The sequence below is a fragment of the Trypanosoma cruzi genome, genomic scaffold (genome assembly GCF_000209065.1).
Source record: "Trypanosoma cruzi strain CL Brener 1047053516421 genomic scaffold, whole genome shotgun sequence".
Lineage (NCBI taxonomy): Eukaryota > Euglenozoa > Kinetoplastea > Trypanosomatida > Trypanosomatidae > Trypanosoma > Trypanosoma cruzi.
Window position 1 is genome coordinate 1 of NW_001849403.1, and position 14,350 is coordinate 14,350.

Consider the following 14,350-nt stretch of genomic DNA (forward strand, 5'->3'; position numbering starts at 1 on the left):
TCGATATGTTCTTCATTGGAAACGGCATTCTTGTCCTTCATCCAAAGTGCTTCGACCGTATTCACCTTCCCACCATTAAGTGTTATCTCATATGAAACAAAATTGCTGTATTTTTTCAAAACACGCTCACACACCTGTGGGGTGCAAAAGGAGAGCTCCGTGTCCTTGACGTCAAGAACAATCTTTGTCCCCTTGTCCACACCCTCGCACTCAGTTATCTTAAACGTGCCTGTGCCATCCGACTCCCACAGATAACCCTTACTGCCCTTTTTCGCACTACGGCTGTATACCTTGACATGTTTCGCCACCATAAAAGAAGCGTAGAAGCCAACACCAAACTGACCAATAATTTTTTCAGCAGCCTGCGCACCGGACGCGGCGCTCTGCAGCTCGCGCACAAATTCCTTTGATCCGGAGCCCGCAATGGTGCCAAGGTTCTCTGCAAGTTCCTCTCTCGTCATGCCGACACCCGTGTCGCGAATAACAAAGCGACTTTTGCTCTGGTTGCAGGAAATGGCAATGAAGGGAGCCTCGTCGTCTTCCTCACGCGGGTACTCCTCCGGTTTGCTGATCTCCAACAGGTGGCGCTTCTCCAAAGCATCACTGGAGTTTGAAACCAGCTCACGAATGAATACCTCCTTCTCAGTGTACAAACTGCAGGCAACAATATCCAGCAGCTGTCGTGTTTCCGTCTTGAATCCCATTTCTTCCGATTCTCCAACCACCCGCTCGGAATCTTCATTGGGCTTTGCCGATGATGATGATGATGGCGAGGCCGCATCAGCGCCTGTAGATCCATCCTTCGCCGCGGGTGTTGGGTCGATAACAACGTCTTCGTCGGTGATGTCCACCGGCTTTTTTGTCGCTGCGTCGCTCGAGGTGGAGCAAAAGCGCATGGGGGTTGCCAGAGCAGCACTTATTTTGTTACCGCCTCGGCTGCCATCATAAGCAGCGGAAAGAGTACTGATAGCAGCAGCGAAAGCCGCGCGGCCCGACGGGGTGCTGTGACTAAGGGCATCCCGACAGATTCTTTGATATACGCGTCGCATTCTTAACGTATTTTCGCCAACTTTTTTTTTCCTTATTATTTTCGTTTGTTTGTTTGTTTATATATTAACTTTTAATTGAAAAAAAAAAAAAACAACTCTGCGTGTGCGTGTGTGTCCCTTTCGCTCAACTGAAGAAAGTCACGGGGAGAAAGGCGTCGTGTGGGCGGGTATGTACGTGTGTGCGCATGCACGCGTGTACGCATGTGCAAGTGAGTAACTGTTGAGGCGGAAATCCGCGGAATGAGTTCAAAAGCAGTTCAACAGTTGGAAATAACACACTTTTTTACCCCCAATCGTTGGCAACTCGGCGGAAAAAAAAAAAACAACAAAACTTTGAAGGAAAAAAAAAAAAAAGAGAGAGAGTGTGTGTGTGTGTGTGTGCGTAGACGACTAAAATATTAAATAGAGGAAGAAAACCACTTGTACTTTCTGCCAACCACTTCAACTTTCTTCCTTCTTTTCACTTCTTGTCACTTCTTTGTCGGTTTTCTCTTCGATTTCAATGTCGAGTTGTCTTGTTGTTTTTGTTGTTCGCTCGCTGTTTATTCTTGGTTTGAGAGTGAAAATTGGAGGGGAAAAAAAAGACACGCGGATGAGCGGTTTTCTCCCAACCTTGTAATCATTTCCAAGACGTAGGTGTTGTTGGCCGTATGATTGGGAAATGTAGCGGCGGGGGAATTTTGAGGAGCGTCACCTGTGGCGGGGAGTTAAAATTTTTGTTAGCAGAAAGAAATGTGTTCCACGAAGCACCGTGAGCGACAGGTCCATGGCGCTGCATGCCGCTAGAACTTGTCCCTACGTGTTGCTCCCCCCGCTGCGCTGTTGGTTGCAGAGGTTTGTTCCCATTCTCTGTTATGACTGGTGGCAGTGCATTAGAAGCTGCTTCCTGTGAAACGGTGCACGGATTTGTCAGTCCTTCCAAACCACTACCGACAGTATTCGTCAAAGAACCCTGGGAAATAGCTGGTATCGTCTTGCAATCCGGATGAAGGACCGAGGGGATACGTAGCTCCCCGAGTTCCACTTCCCCCGCAGCAGGTAGAGTCCTGCTCATATCCACGGCACCCGGTGTCGCCAAGCATTCTTGCCGTTGTATCACCCCCTCTCTTCCTATTAGCGGCTTAGACGAAGGCATTGTAATTTCACAAAAGTCAGGTGGAGCCAGCGTTCTGTACGGCGTAGGAGTTGGAGGCATCGTTGGCACGGGGTCCGGCAACTCGTCATGGGAGTGCATACCAACATTTTTTCTGGAAGGTGTTTGCAACGGCGTCGCGGGCAAGCTTCTCTCCACCACACCCAAACTTGTCAAAAAAGTTGTCATAACTGGTAGGCTGAGTCTCCTGTTTGTCGCACAACCACCGTCATTGTCGTTTTCGTTGCCATCCTTACTGTCATTACTGCCGCTGAGGCTTCTGCGTTCCTCCATTGGGGAAGAGATGATTAGCGAATGCAGCAGTCCCGCTGCCAAATTAAGTCCTAACGGAGCATCCACGTCAGGACCCACATCCAACACCACCTCCTTCACCTCATTTTCCAAAGCGTCGTAGACGAGAAGTAGAAGCCTCCCAATGTCGGCGCTCGATGCAGCTTTGCCATCGGCCCCTGCGGGGAGAGCCATTGAGTTACGGTTCAGACGTTGAATTGCCACCCGCTGAAGACTGCGCCACAGATCCACCCTTCCGTAGAAGTCATCCTCATCCTTTAAAAGCGTAACGACTGGCTCCTCTGGCCGCTGCATACCAATGATGAAGTCCCGCTCTGCTCGAAGTTCCTCGCAATGAGCCGCCGGACTCCCCGGAAGAATTCCCACAACGTGCCAACTGCGTCTTAAGCAGTCCTTTGCACGGCACCATTCAATACTGCACCCCAACAACCCTGCGCCTCCCCAAGACGTACTGGGAAAACAAACCAATTCCCTATAGGCGCGCACATGCAAATTGTACACCTTCAATAACAACTGACTATTTTTTCGCTGGGACACAAATGACCTAAACTGCATCACAGCAACATCCTCGTCAACGAGGAGACAATCGTCAACGGCGGTGATGATATCGAAAAAGGGAACTAAACCCACATTATGAGCGGGGCTTCGGGGCAGCACACGCGCAACTTGAAGGCCACATATGCCCTTTAATGTTTCCTTTACCTTGCTCCCCTCCTGTCCCATCGCTAGTCACTGCGTCCCCGCTTCTAAGAAAAATTGAATTTTTAGTAAACAACGCAAAATTAGAAAAAAAAGCGGATAGAGCACCCAAACGAAGTTCGTCTTCTCCCATACACTGAACAGTTTGACACGGACAATCGCAATCAAAAAAAAAAAAATTTTTTTTATTGGTTCGCTTTTGTTTTTTTTTTTTTGCTTTTCTTTTTCATCTAATAAATCCCCTTCAACAAACAAAAACATCCTCTGCATACACCTATTTGTCCACTCATGTATTTGCATCCCTTTTCCCTTTTGTTTTCGTTATGCTTTGTTATCACCTTCCGCGTGTTCTTTTTTCTTTTTTACTATTATCTATTGCTTCATACAGTCTTACTCACCCCGCCCGCATAAATCCTCCCGCTTCCCTTTACAGGTATGTATGTATATATACATAACTCCGTATTTGTGGTGCACGCATCTGTGAGTAGGTTGCACGAGGCCACAAAATGCCGTCGAGCCTACAACTTCATCCGATAGTAAGAAAAAGAGATGGCAGTGAACTGGAAGAGAGCGGGGAATTCGAAGAAAGAGAAACCCCTCAGAGAATTCTGATCAGTGCGAGGTTCCCTCTACTCTTCCTTTGCCAATTACTCCTCCTCCTCCACCCGCGTATGTCCTCCCCCTTTTTTCCGTTTCTGTTTTTTCCCCCCCTTTTTTTTTTCCCTTTTTACTTCAATTTATATATCCCTCTTCATCCCCACAGTCCTCCCGGCTGCCGTTGTGTTGCCGCGTCACGGAGAATTGGCGGAATGTGCGGTATTGAAGGGGTTAACAAGAACAGGCGCTGGCGGCTCGCACACGTCCGCGCTCTCACCCATTTCTGAAATGCCGCTCACTTTTCCAAACGGGCGAAATCGCATGACATCATTCGCAGGATAATACTTCAAAAGCCGGAATGTCTTCTTCTCCGCCATCTTGCCCTCCTTCAGCTGCTCCATAATCCCCTCGATGCAACGTAACTGCTGCTGCACCACCGCCTTGCGCAACTCCACGATGCGATTCAATTCCTTCTCCATCGATTCATGGCACTCATTGTATAAAGCTTGAAACACATCAGAGTCTTCTGCAACCTTTTGCACGTAATGGGCACGAAACTTCTGCAAGGCGGCTGTCAAGTGTTCATCGTACACGGGGCACTTTTCTATCCACTGATCAACCCCCATAACTTTGTCAGAGCGCTTGGCAAACATTTTGTTAAGAATCAGCTGCTTCACCGTCTTAGAAACATCGTCCTTGAGGTCATTCTGCATCACAAGCCTTATTTCTGGGGCCGAGGAACTCGGTTTAAAATTCTCTCTCAGGATGCGGCTACCTGATTTAAGGGACCTCGCCATGTCAGAGAGACGCTTTTTTGACCAAAGTGCAAACAAAACCTCGCTCGTCTTTAGCGGGGTCGCTTTCAACGGTGACTTTGAACCAAATTCGTCAAATGAGGCGGTGTTTGGGAGTACCGAAAACCCTTTTTCATGTATTGAAGCGCCAAAACCAAAACTGGGTGTTAAATTGCTGTATGATGCTGACGTGGCACCAAAGCCAAAACCAAAACTGGGTGTTAAATTGCTGTATGATGCTGACGTGGCACCAAAGCCAAAACCACCCGTAAAAGCTGGTTTATATGTGTTACTCTTAGGCACGGTGATGTTAAAGTCTCCTATAGCTCCAAAGCCAAAACTGTATTTTCTGTAACATTTCGTCTCTCGCTTTTGTAATAAGTAGGCGTTAATATCACCTCTGTTATCACGCACCACACTACGCCAGCACATGTCTTGCCCTTCGATGGGGAAAATGCATTCCGGGGCATTGTCCTCCGGATCACTGAAAGGCATATGCATCTTCACAATGTAGTGCGCTGGGGCAAGTGTCGGCACACTAGCCTCAGCTATAACAACACAGTCCACAGTCACGCCGTCCAAAACATCTTCGAACAGGAGGTCTTCCTCGCGTAATTGCATAAACCAACGCGGGCTTTCTGGGTTCCTCCCCTCTAGCGCAGCGCGTAACTTGGACCAATCGTATGGCACTTCACCCTTGTCATTCATTGTAAACGTCCTGTGGCTGAGTTTCTCCGAGAGCAACTCGCTGATGGTGATGGGTGGGACCACGGAACCTTCATACAAAGGGTCATTCCGTTCTAACCACCGAAGCATCTCCTCACGCTCGGCTTTCTTCTCCAGCGCACGCTTCGCCACAGCGGCGGAAGCATTGGATTTGTTGATAGTGGCCTTCTTGGCTTTACGGTGAGACATCGCTCAATATTCCTTCAGCTCCGCAAAACAAAAGGGGGGGAAAAAAGGAAAAGATTTTTGTAAAAGAAGGAAATCCAAAATTTTTCCTTCTTCCTGCTTTTGTGTGTGTGTGTGTGTGTAGGAGGGAGGGAGAGAGAGAGGAATTTTCCTTTTAAATTCCTTGTGCACATTTGTGTGTGACCGTAGGAAGAGAAATATCGATAAATACTAATAAAAGAGAAGAATCGCCATTGGCATAAATTGCCGGGCCATCTTCACAAACAAGTAGATAAGACAAAAAAGGGAAGAAGTAAACCGAAGTAAAGAACAACCCTCTCGCCCGTACATCACCAGAGGAAGTAGTAGATATGCCGCATCCGCTCAAGCGTCAGCAAGCGCTGATATCGTGTGGACTGCACACTTTCAAGGTCGTCAAGGTCCTCCAAAAACTCTTGGAGATGGCTGTAGCCCATGTGATACTCCACTGCCAACCGTCGCATGTGGTGGGTCAGCAACAAAAGCAATCCCTGGTCATGGCTGTTCAGGTGGTTGGCGCTCCCAAGCTCCCAAGCGTCATTCTCTTTTGTCTGGTCCATTGACACGTCATCGCCTGAACGCGATATATGGAACTCGTCATGGAGGTCCTCCGGGAACGTCACAACGCGGTGAACCGAGCGCCAGTAAAGCTTCAGCTGGTTATTTACCGGACGCAAACTTGCGCGACGCTTCTGAAACGATATGAACAGCAAACCACTCAGAAAAAGAAAGACGGGCACCATGGCCATAATTTTGAAGTTCAAATCATTTCCCTCCAAGACCTCGTCGGTGGAATTCACAACCCGCATCACCTCCAGCTGTTGGTATGTTAGTTGAATGAGCATCAACCGCAGCAAATTCCCAAAGAATGCACTGCGGATGGGGTGTCGAATGGCATTTTCGTAATGTTTGTTAATGAGACAGTAACCCTCATCATCCGCAATCACGCCTGAGCGAAGATGTTTAAGGGTGCGATCACGTAAACGCTGAAGCTCATCATGTGGGATGTTTGGGTAGTAATCCTCGTGGTAATCTCGAATGATATTCGCGACAGACTCCATTTCCATTTCAAGAGTGCGTCGTCGTTCCAAAACGCCTGGACGACTACTCGTCAGGCTCTTGTAGATCTCTTTAATTGGGTACATAACATAGTTCTCCATCAGACTGCGAAGAACCACACGTGCAGATGACGCTACTCGCCAAAGGTTCGATACACTGTGTGATGAAAGCAATATCACGGAGGGCACAACCGTAAAACCAGCCAAGAGGAGACGCCGCCAGTGTCTGCCATTTGGAGGAACGTGACGTGTGTGAATTTCCTCACTGATGCTTTTTGTATAGTTTCTCGTGAAGTTGAGTGTGTCCAGTAGTAAATTAAATATATCCTTCAAGGAGGCGCTGGTCTCTATGCGTTCCGGTGTCTCTTCCGAGGGTGTACGTGTTGGGAACTCAAAAATCATCAATTCACCTGCGCAGCCTCCCACGTATGGCATCTCCCCTGGCATCCCTCTCGAATGCGCGTCGAGAAAGCCGGTAGTGCCTTGTGGCCGCAGTGTGTGTGCCATTAATTTCATCGTTGAAACCACCGTGGCGCAAACATTAGACACCAAACGATGATAATTTGGCGGGATCTCCGTCGAAATGCCTGCGCCTGGCTCCTGCGACAGCAGACGATCACCCGCGGCCGTGTCTTCCATGGAGGAAAGAAGTGCATTCATGCGATCCACCAGACTGTACACAGCTCCAAGGGTCCGCACGACACCGTGAAGGACGCGGTTCAAGGCGGACTTGTGGGCAATGGCGTATGACTTCACCAACAACACCTGCCCCATCCAGCCCCGACGCAAGAAACCCTCCCACCACCACGTTCTTCCAAGTGCAAGGTGCACAGAGGCCCTGGCGGAGTGCACCTCCGCCCACGACCAGTACCACAAGTACCACGAAATTTGATCGTGAATGGCAGCCAGCTGCCGCATCGAAAACACCGCAAAAAGTCGAGTCCAAACTAACAGCTGAAGCCAACCAATCAGGTTGCTTTCTGTCGCAGAAGGTAAATTCGCTCCAGAATCAGAGCCCAATGACCCCATGTTGTCCGCCGCAAATGCCCCACGAAGGGTGCGAGAAACCTGGGCGCCCATCCTTGTCGTGCCCTGAGAGAATTTGATGCAATGAAGTAAACCTGCCAAGTCATCTAAATTGCGAAGCTGAAGAGCGTATGTTTCCATGTCATTTCCAATTCCCGGCCATTCAGAAAGAAGTTCCACCACTGCGGGAGAGTGCGTGAACTGCAGGAATGTCCGACATGACCGCGTTGCCAGTGCGGTTGCGAAGGTGGAAGAAGAAATAAAGTGGACGTTCGAGGATGGTTTCGTACTCCGCCAATCTTGTGTGCCGCCCACGTTTGTTTCACGAAACATTTTCAGCCACACTCTGTTTATCCGCCTATTTATGTGAATGACTCAAAATACGTGAAAACACGCAGGTGCTTATGGAACAAATAATAATGATACACACCACCCCATAAAGGCATCACAATACAAACGACGTAAAACAGAAGGAAAAAGAAAAAAGGGATTTCGTAGGAAAATGTACGCACGTGCCCCAAGAAAATGCATATTGCATACATATTACCGGCTGGCACGCATCCTCCCTTTCTCCATTCATTCCTTTTTTTCCTTTTTATTTTATTTCCAAGAGTATTACGTGGTTTTTTTTTATTTTTTTCTGGCGTTGAATAATAAAAATAAAAAATTAATTTCTCTTTTGATGTTCTCCTCACCCGCCCCGCTACTTCGCACGCTGCTGGTTGGAATGCACACATGCGGGAGTGTCGGAGGTCGGGGCAAAGAGACATCATCTTCGTCATCTCCCCTTAACTTCCCCCACCCCCCCTTTTCTTTGTTATCATTTTTTAATCCAAAATACAAATATAGATATTTATTTACACTCCTTATGTGTTTTCATTGACGTCCTTTCCTCCCGGCCTTGCCGCCCTGAAATGTGTTCTCGTGCTGCGTAAGTCACTGCAGAGAGAAGGACAAAAACAAAAACCAAAAGGAGAGTTGAAGGAAAACATAATTAAACATAAAGAAGAAAAAAAAAATTCCCTTCCAACTCCCCGAATTCCGTTTCTTGGCGGTACGTCAAGAGTCGCCGTGTGCGTCCTTGTCAGCAGATTGCATGAGAGACACGCGTGCATTCAAAGTGAATGCTCGTCATGTACTCGCAACAGCTGTCAGCCACAGAAACAATAATACGTACGAGACAAAAAAAAAAAAAAAAGGAAGGGCGAAGGCTGCAGGCATCCTAAATAAGTGCCTCGCCCACAGTACTACCCATTCCTTCAGTCACTTTTTTTTTCTTTTACCTTCTCTTTGCTGCTTTTTCTCTTGCCTCTCTATGCGCCGCTGTTGTTGTTTTTGTTGTTATTTTCTATTTATTATTATTTTGCTGGCGTCTTTGGTGGTCTTACATCAACGTAAAGAAGTGCTGTTGCGTTGTTTCATTTGCCCCATGAACAACTCACCCAAAGGAAAACACACATACACACATACACACAACAACAACAAAACACTTCTTCTTCGTTCTCCCATTCACCGCCGCATTTTCTGTAATAATAAATAAACATAAACACATATAAATATACATTCACACATGTCCGTTGGTATTGTATTATTATCACTATTATATATTACTGTAATATCATTATTATTATTATTATTATTATTATTATTATTAACAGCATTATATATATATATGTATTTACTGTAATGCGCATGTATATATACTTACACATACAAGAAACATCTGACGACACAACATATACACTCATCATTCTCTTCGTTTTTTTTTTTGTTTGTTTTGTTTTGTTTTGTTTTGTTTTGTTTTGTTTTGTTTTGTTTTGTTTTTTTGTCTGTTGGTTTTATTGTTTTTTTTTTTTTATTTATTTATTATTTCTGGAGAAAAACAACAACAACAACAACCAAAACAAACAAACAGGAAAACAATCAAAAAAAAAAAAAAAACAAGAGTTCATGACGGTTGCCGCGCGTCGCATTCAAGAGTGGAGGGGCAGGAAGAAATAAATATCAAAAAAAAAAAAAAGAAAAAAAAGAAAAAAAAAAGAAAAAACAACAACAACGATGGGGGCGGCGTCTGAGAGAAAAATAATAATAACAAAAACACAAGACTATGAGGGGGGAGGAAGAAATAAAAATAAGCATGCGGTATTCGTTGTTTTTTTTTTTCCCCCCTTTAAGCGCTTAAGGAATAGGCGCCAGCGGCATTGTCTTCACATCACATGCAAGGAATTGAGCACCTGTGATTTTCTTCACCTGCTCCACGGTGACGCCTTCAGCAACCTCCTTCAGCACCAACTGGCCCATTTCCACATCGAAGACGGCGTATTCAGTAATAATACGGTTGACACAGTTCTTACCCGTCAATGGTAGCTTGCAGCGTTCAACAATCTTAGGTAGGCCCTTCTTGTCGCAGTGCATGGTGGTGACAACAACACGTGTCCCACTCGCGACGAGGTCCATCGCTCCCCCAGGACCCTTCACAAACTTGCCGGGAATCATAAAGTTGGCAAGATCGCCGTTGGCACTTACTTCAAGAGCGCCAAGCATTGTGATGTCCATATGTCCACCACGAATCATTGCAAAGGAGGTTGCACTATCAAAAGTGGCGGCACCAGGAAGATACGAGACCGTCTGCTTACCCGCATTGATCCAATCGGGAGACACCTTATCTTCCTCAGGGAAAGGACCCATACCAAGAAGGCCGTTTTCAGATTGCAGCACCACAGTCACACCTGGAAGGATGTAGTTCGCTGACTCTGTCGGGATACCAATACCCAAATTTACATACATGCCGTCGGAAAACTCGAGTGCAGCACGGCGTGCAATGCGTTGACGGGCCTCCTCACCCGGCTTCATCGCCTTATTTTTCTCTTCCGAGCGGGGATGGCTGACTGTGCGCTTCTCAATCGGTGTAGTGTACCGTTCAGGCACCACAACGCGGTCCACGTAAACTCCCGGCAGATGCACATGGCAGGGATCCAATTCGCCATTTTCGACAAGATTCTCCACTTCCGCAATGACGGTGCGGCCGCATTGGCCGACTGGGACGTTGAAATTGCGAGAGGTGCCACGGAATATAAGGTTGCCACTCCTATCGGCCTTCCATGCCTTCACAAGGGAGAAGTCGGTGCAAATGGCGCGCTCCATGACGTACCAGCGGCCGTCAATAAGACGTGTCTCCTTCGGATTAGACTCACAAGCAACGGAGCCGTCCCCATTATACTTTGTGATCTGGCCGCCCGTCTGCGCCACCGTACCGAAGCCAGTGGCCGTGTAAAAAGCAGGAATACCTGCACCCCCTGCACGCATTCTCTCCGCGAGAGAGCCTTGCGGGCAAAATTCCAGCTCCAAATCACCCTCCAGGTATTGCTTGGCAAAGATTTTGTTGTTACCAACGTAGCTTACCACCATCTTCTTAACCTGCTTATCCTCAAACAACAAGCCGACGCCGTAACCATCAGTACCGGCAGCGTCACTGTAAATGCAAAGGTCCCGCACGCCGGTTTTTTTAATCTCCCCCAAGAGTGCATGCGGCATGCCTCCCGTTCCAAAGCCACCAACGGCCAGTGAGGCCCCAGATTTGATGTCACCGACAGCCTTCGACAATGCAACGACTTTGTCTAGGCCAGACATGCGTAAAAGAGAACGACGAAGCATCTGTAAAAATGGATATTAAACGGAAATAGTGCTGTTATTTTATTTGTTTCTTTAATTCAACGCGCCGTATATTTCTTTGTGTTGGACTTTTTGTTCTTGTTGTTGTTTTTACTTCAAAACTGCACGCATACACACAGACAGCAACACAAGCAGAAAGTGAGAAATGAATGACAAAGATGAGTGGATAAGACTCAACGAATCTCAGCGTCCGTCCGTCATTTATCCCCAAAGAAGACTTTCGTTTGAGACGTGCATGTCATCAACTCACCACACGGACGTGTATTATGAGCAGAACGGTAAGGAATTTAGAAAGATAATCGGTACTCAAAAAAACAAGAGAGATATAATCCAAAATAAATAAATAAATAAAAGAGAAAACACACCCGGAAAAAAACAATAGTCATCAAATACAAGCATACACGCACACGCACACACACGGAGTAGTTACTGAAGAGTATTTATAAGGATTGTAACGATAAGAGCTCCCGTTCGTCCTCCTCAAGCTGCGCGATTTCGCGCCAAAGTGTGTTACGCAGATCCAGCAATTGCTTCTCCTTCGAATATATGGCCTCCTTTTGAGTTGCTATGAACTCTAACAAACTGACCGGGTCGTCGCATGTACTGGAAGTCAAATGCTTTTGTCCGCTTCGACGTGCGCTGCAGCGTTGGGTAGCTGACTCTCTATCCGATAACTCTGAAAAGCGCTTTTGGACTTCGCGCAGAGCGGCAATGACTTCCTTCACAGCACCCTCCTTCTGTCGCTTGCGCTCATGTATCTCTGCGACCGCCTTTGAGAGACTCCCCGAAGTAATTGGCACGGAAGGCGCTTTGAATGGGCCAAAAGAAAAATTCTCGGGCTCTTTTCTCGACACTTGCATCCTTCTGCGAACGGGCAACACCGCCGTCTGTCCCGATGCAGAATGCAATAACACATTCCCCTCCATAAAATTTAATCCATTCGGACTAGCAGTTGCAGCTGTATTGCAAGCCGTACCAATTTGTTCCGCTGCCTCAGTGCGCAGGCCAACCGTCGCGAGCTCCAGATCTTCCTTCAAATACCGATTGATGCGTTCTTGACTATGGTGACTCTTGGTGGAGATGTCCAAATGGTTAGTTTTGGCCTCTGCGACAGCATCAGGAGAATTACATCTGCCTGTTTTGGGTGCAGACTCTCCAGTATGCGTCTCAGACTCTGTATTGGAGACTTCGAACTTCCCAGCAAAGTAATTCAGCTTCTCTTCTAAAATGCCAAGTTGAGTTTCAACCTTCGTCACACGCTCCACCATTTGTTTTTTACCCAAAATAGATGGGTCAATACCCAAATAAGCGCGGCGTGCAATGGCTCCCTCAAGCATGACGTTATCACCATCTACCTCTTTCGTTAGAGGTTCAATACGGTCTTTCATTGATGGAGCATCCGTGGTAAGATCGCTTGTCACCGTATGCGGCTTTGCATCAAGGCATTGCGTTTCCTTTGGCAAATCCCCCACAAACTCCGTTGTGACATCGTCCTGCCCCTTCGACAGCAACGGAGCCCCTCCCCCAGCAGAGGAGGTTGGATCGTCCGCGGCGCTGGCGGATTGTATGCAATCAGGCTCGTCCAACTTCGCCTGGGGAAAACTCTCAGTAGCCTTTTTAGGTTCTTGCAACTTCTTTCCCACAAGGCTTGGTAAAACACACTCCACATCACCACTCCCACGGCTTTCGATCTCGACGGTGCTTCTTTGATTCATTTCAAAAACGGCACGCTCCACAACTTTTAACCGTTCCTCCAGTTGCCTGATTGCATCGTTGGTGCCCTCAATTGAACGAGGACACCTTTCTCGTTGCAGCAAAATCTCCTCTTGTAATCGGTGAGTAAATTCAGCGTAGCGCTCCTCCATTGTCATGGATTCCCGCCTGAAAAGAGAGGGCAAAGACTCCAAATCCACCATTTTTGTTTCCAGGACATTTATATCTTTCTCTAAAAGACAAAACGATGTCCGATGCCTGTCCAAAACTTCATCGTATTCACGCACCCGCTTCGCTGCCTCCTCGGCCGCATGCCGCACTTCTTCCAGTTCATGCAGAACATACTGCAGTGGTGATTTATCTTCAACCATGTTTGCAACAGAACTCGGCACGGGCGCAAAAGGGCTGTCGCCAGTGGCATACCCAAACTCATCACGCCGCTGCATGGCAATCATTTGCGCTTCCAGCTCTGTTATCCGCTGCGCAAGATCACGGTTTTGAAAATCCACTCGGTCCTGAAGAGCATGAAGGGCCACCAAGTCTGCCTGCTGGGCGCAGTTAAGGAGATCCTTCATCTCCGTCACAAAGGTAATAAACTCCTCAATAGGGACAGAGTGCTGCTTCGCGGGGGACTGTGACGACCGGCGGCGGGCGGCGCTTGCTGTAATGGCAGGGTCACCGCCACCCTGATTGGCCTCTTCTGAACCAAGACGTGCGCGAAGTTGACGGTTCTGCTCCTCTAGTGCCTCGCGGATACGCCTCTGCTGTTCCTCTCGAGCACGAATGAGGTCTGCAAAAGAGTACGTCTCAAGCGATCGGCTAGAGAAGCGTTCGTCCACGGAAGGACCTAAAACGGAGCCCACCTGCAAAGGACTGCTTTCATGCGACATCTTCAGCCTTGTTCCTATCCCTATTCCTCGTTGATTTGTCAAATTTCTTTAGGGGTTTTCCTCAGCCTTGCGCTTCTTTAAAGTGTCGGCACCGGAGACCAAAAGAAAAGAAGAGACTGTGAATGAGAGAAGGAGAAAAGAGCAAAAAAAAAAAAAACAAAAATGCGGCTGTAGTGAAAGCGGGCAAGCTGAGTGATGCGACTGCGAGCACTCACCATTCCCCATTTTGCTGCCCTTAGAGGTCCTGCGCGCGTCCGCACACACACGCACTGGATGCATGAACAAAGATTCATCCAAAGCAAGCCGAAAAAACAAACATGATTCGGAAAACACAACAACGCATACACAAACACAGACACACAAACAAAAAAAAGACGTGTGTCGCCTCTCTTTGCAGCGCACAAGTTCTACAGAACTAAACAGAACCATTTCTAAAACACGTTCTTGATTCAAAATAAAACGCTTTTGCTTGTGTGTG

General features: G+C 47.4%; 6 protein-coding genes across 6 annotated transcripts, besides 17 other annotated features; all 6 read right to left on the reverse strand.

Annotated features, from left to right (window-relative positions):
* Window positions 1-1,049, reverse strand: Tc00.1047053506301.11 (heat shock protein, putative; the record flags this gene model as incomplete). The annotated part of the gene is made up of 1 exon (XM_802827.1): window positions 1-1,049. A coding segment is annotated over one exon (1,049 nt), but the record flags the coding sequence as incomplete, so codon positions are not given.
* Window positions 1-4,566: a sequence feature (heterozygous, non-Esmeraldo-like haplotype).
* Window positions 1,106-1,141: a sequence feature (AT_rich).
* Window positions 1,669-3,216, reverse strand: Tc00.1047053506301.20 (Golgi reassembly stacking protein (GRASP homologue), putative; the record flags this gene model as incomplete). Its single annotated transcript, XM_802822.1, has 1 exon — window positions 1,669-3,216. The coding sequence occupies one exon, from the start codon at window positions 3,214-3,216 to the stop codon at window positions 1,669-1,671; it is 1,548 nt and encodes a 515-aa protein (XP_807915.1).
* Window positions 3,372-3,419: a sequence feature (T-rich).
* On the reverse strand, window positions 3,984-5,498 carry Tc00.1047053506301.30 (hypothetical protein, conserved; the record flags this gene model as incomplete). Its single annotated transcript, XM_802823.1, has 1 exon — window positions 3,984-5,498. The coding sequence occupies one exon, from the start codon at window positions 5,496-5,498 to the stop codon at window positions 3,984-3,986; it is 1,515 nt and encodes a 504-aa protein (XP_807916.1).
* Window positions 4,567-5,006: a sequence feature (areas merged during assembly that could not be assigned to a particular haplotype. This can correspond to areas where the two haplotypes were merged or to regions with more than two copies in the genome that were merged during assembly.).
* Window positions 5,007-6,733: a sequence feature (heterozygous, non-Esmeraldo-like haplotype).
* Window positions 5,825-7,930, reverse strand: Tc00.1047053506301.40 (hypothetical protein, conserved; the record flags this gene model as incomplete). The annotated part of the gene is made up of 1 exon (XM_802824.1): window positions 5,825-7,930. One exon carries the CDS (start codon window positions 7,928-7,930, stop codon window positions 5,825-5,827), a length of 2,106 nt encoding a protein of 701 aa, XP_807917.1.
* Window positions 6,734-6,754: a sequence feature (haploid, non-Esmeraldo-like haplotype).
* Window positions 6,755-7,506: a sequence feature (areas merged during assembly that could not be assigned to a particular haplotype. This can correspond to areas where the two haplotypes were merged or to regions with more than two copies in the genome that were merged during assembly.).
* Window positions 7,507-7,508: a sequence feature (haploid, non-Esmeraldo-like haplotype).
* Window positions 7,509-14,350: a sequence feature (heterozygous, non-Esmeraldo-like haplotype).
* Window positions 8,247-8,271: a sequence feature (AT_rich).
* Window positions 9,184-9,251: a microsatellite.
* Window positions 9,359-9,421: a microsatellite.
* Window positions 9,434-9,469: a sequence feature (AT_rich).
* Window positions 9,474-9,543: a sequence feature (A-rich).
* Window positions 9,604-9,644: a microsatellite.
* Tc00.1047053506301.50 (succinyl-coA:3-ketoacid-coenzyme A transferase, mitochondrial precursor, putative) lies at window positions 9,776-11,251 on the reverse strand (the record flags this gene model as incomplete). The annotated part of the gene is made up of 1 exon (XM_802825.1): window positions 9,776-11,251. The coding sequence occupies one exon, from the start codon at window positions 11,249-11,251 to the stop codon at window positions 9,776-9,778; it is 1,476 nt and encodes a 491-aa protein (XP_807918.1).
* Window positions 11,602-11,622: a sequence feature (AT_rich).
* On the reverse strand, window positions 11,710-13,872 carry Tc00.1047053506301.60 (uncharacterized protein; the record flags this gene model as incomplete). The annotated part of the gene is made up of 1 exon (XM_802826.1): window positions 11,710-13,872. The coding sequence occupies one exon, from the start codon at window positions 13,870-13,872 to the stop codon at window positions 11,710-11,712; it is 2,163 nt and encodes a 720-aa protein (XP_807919.1).
* Window positions 13,973-14,035: a sequence feature (A-rich).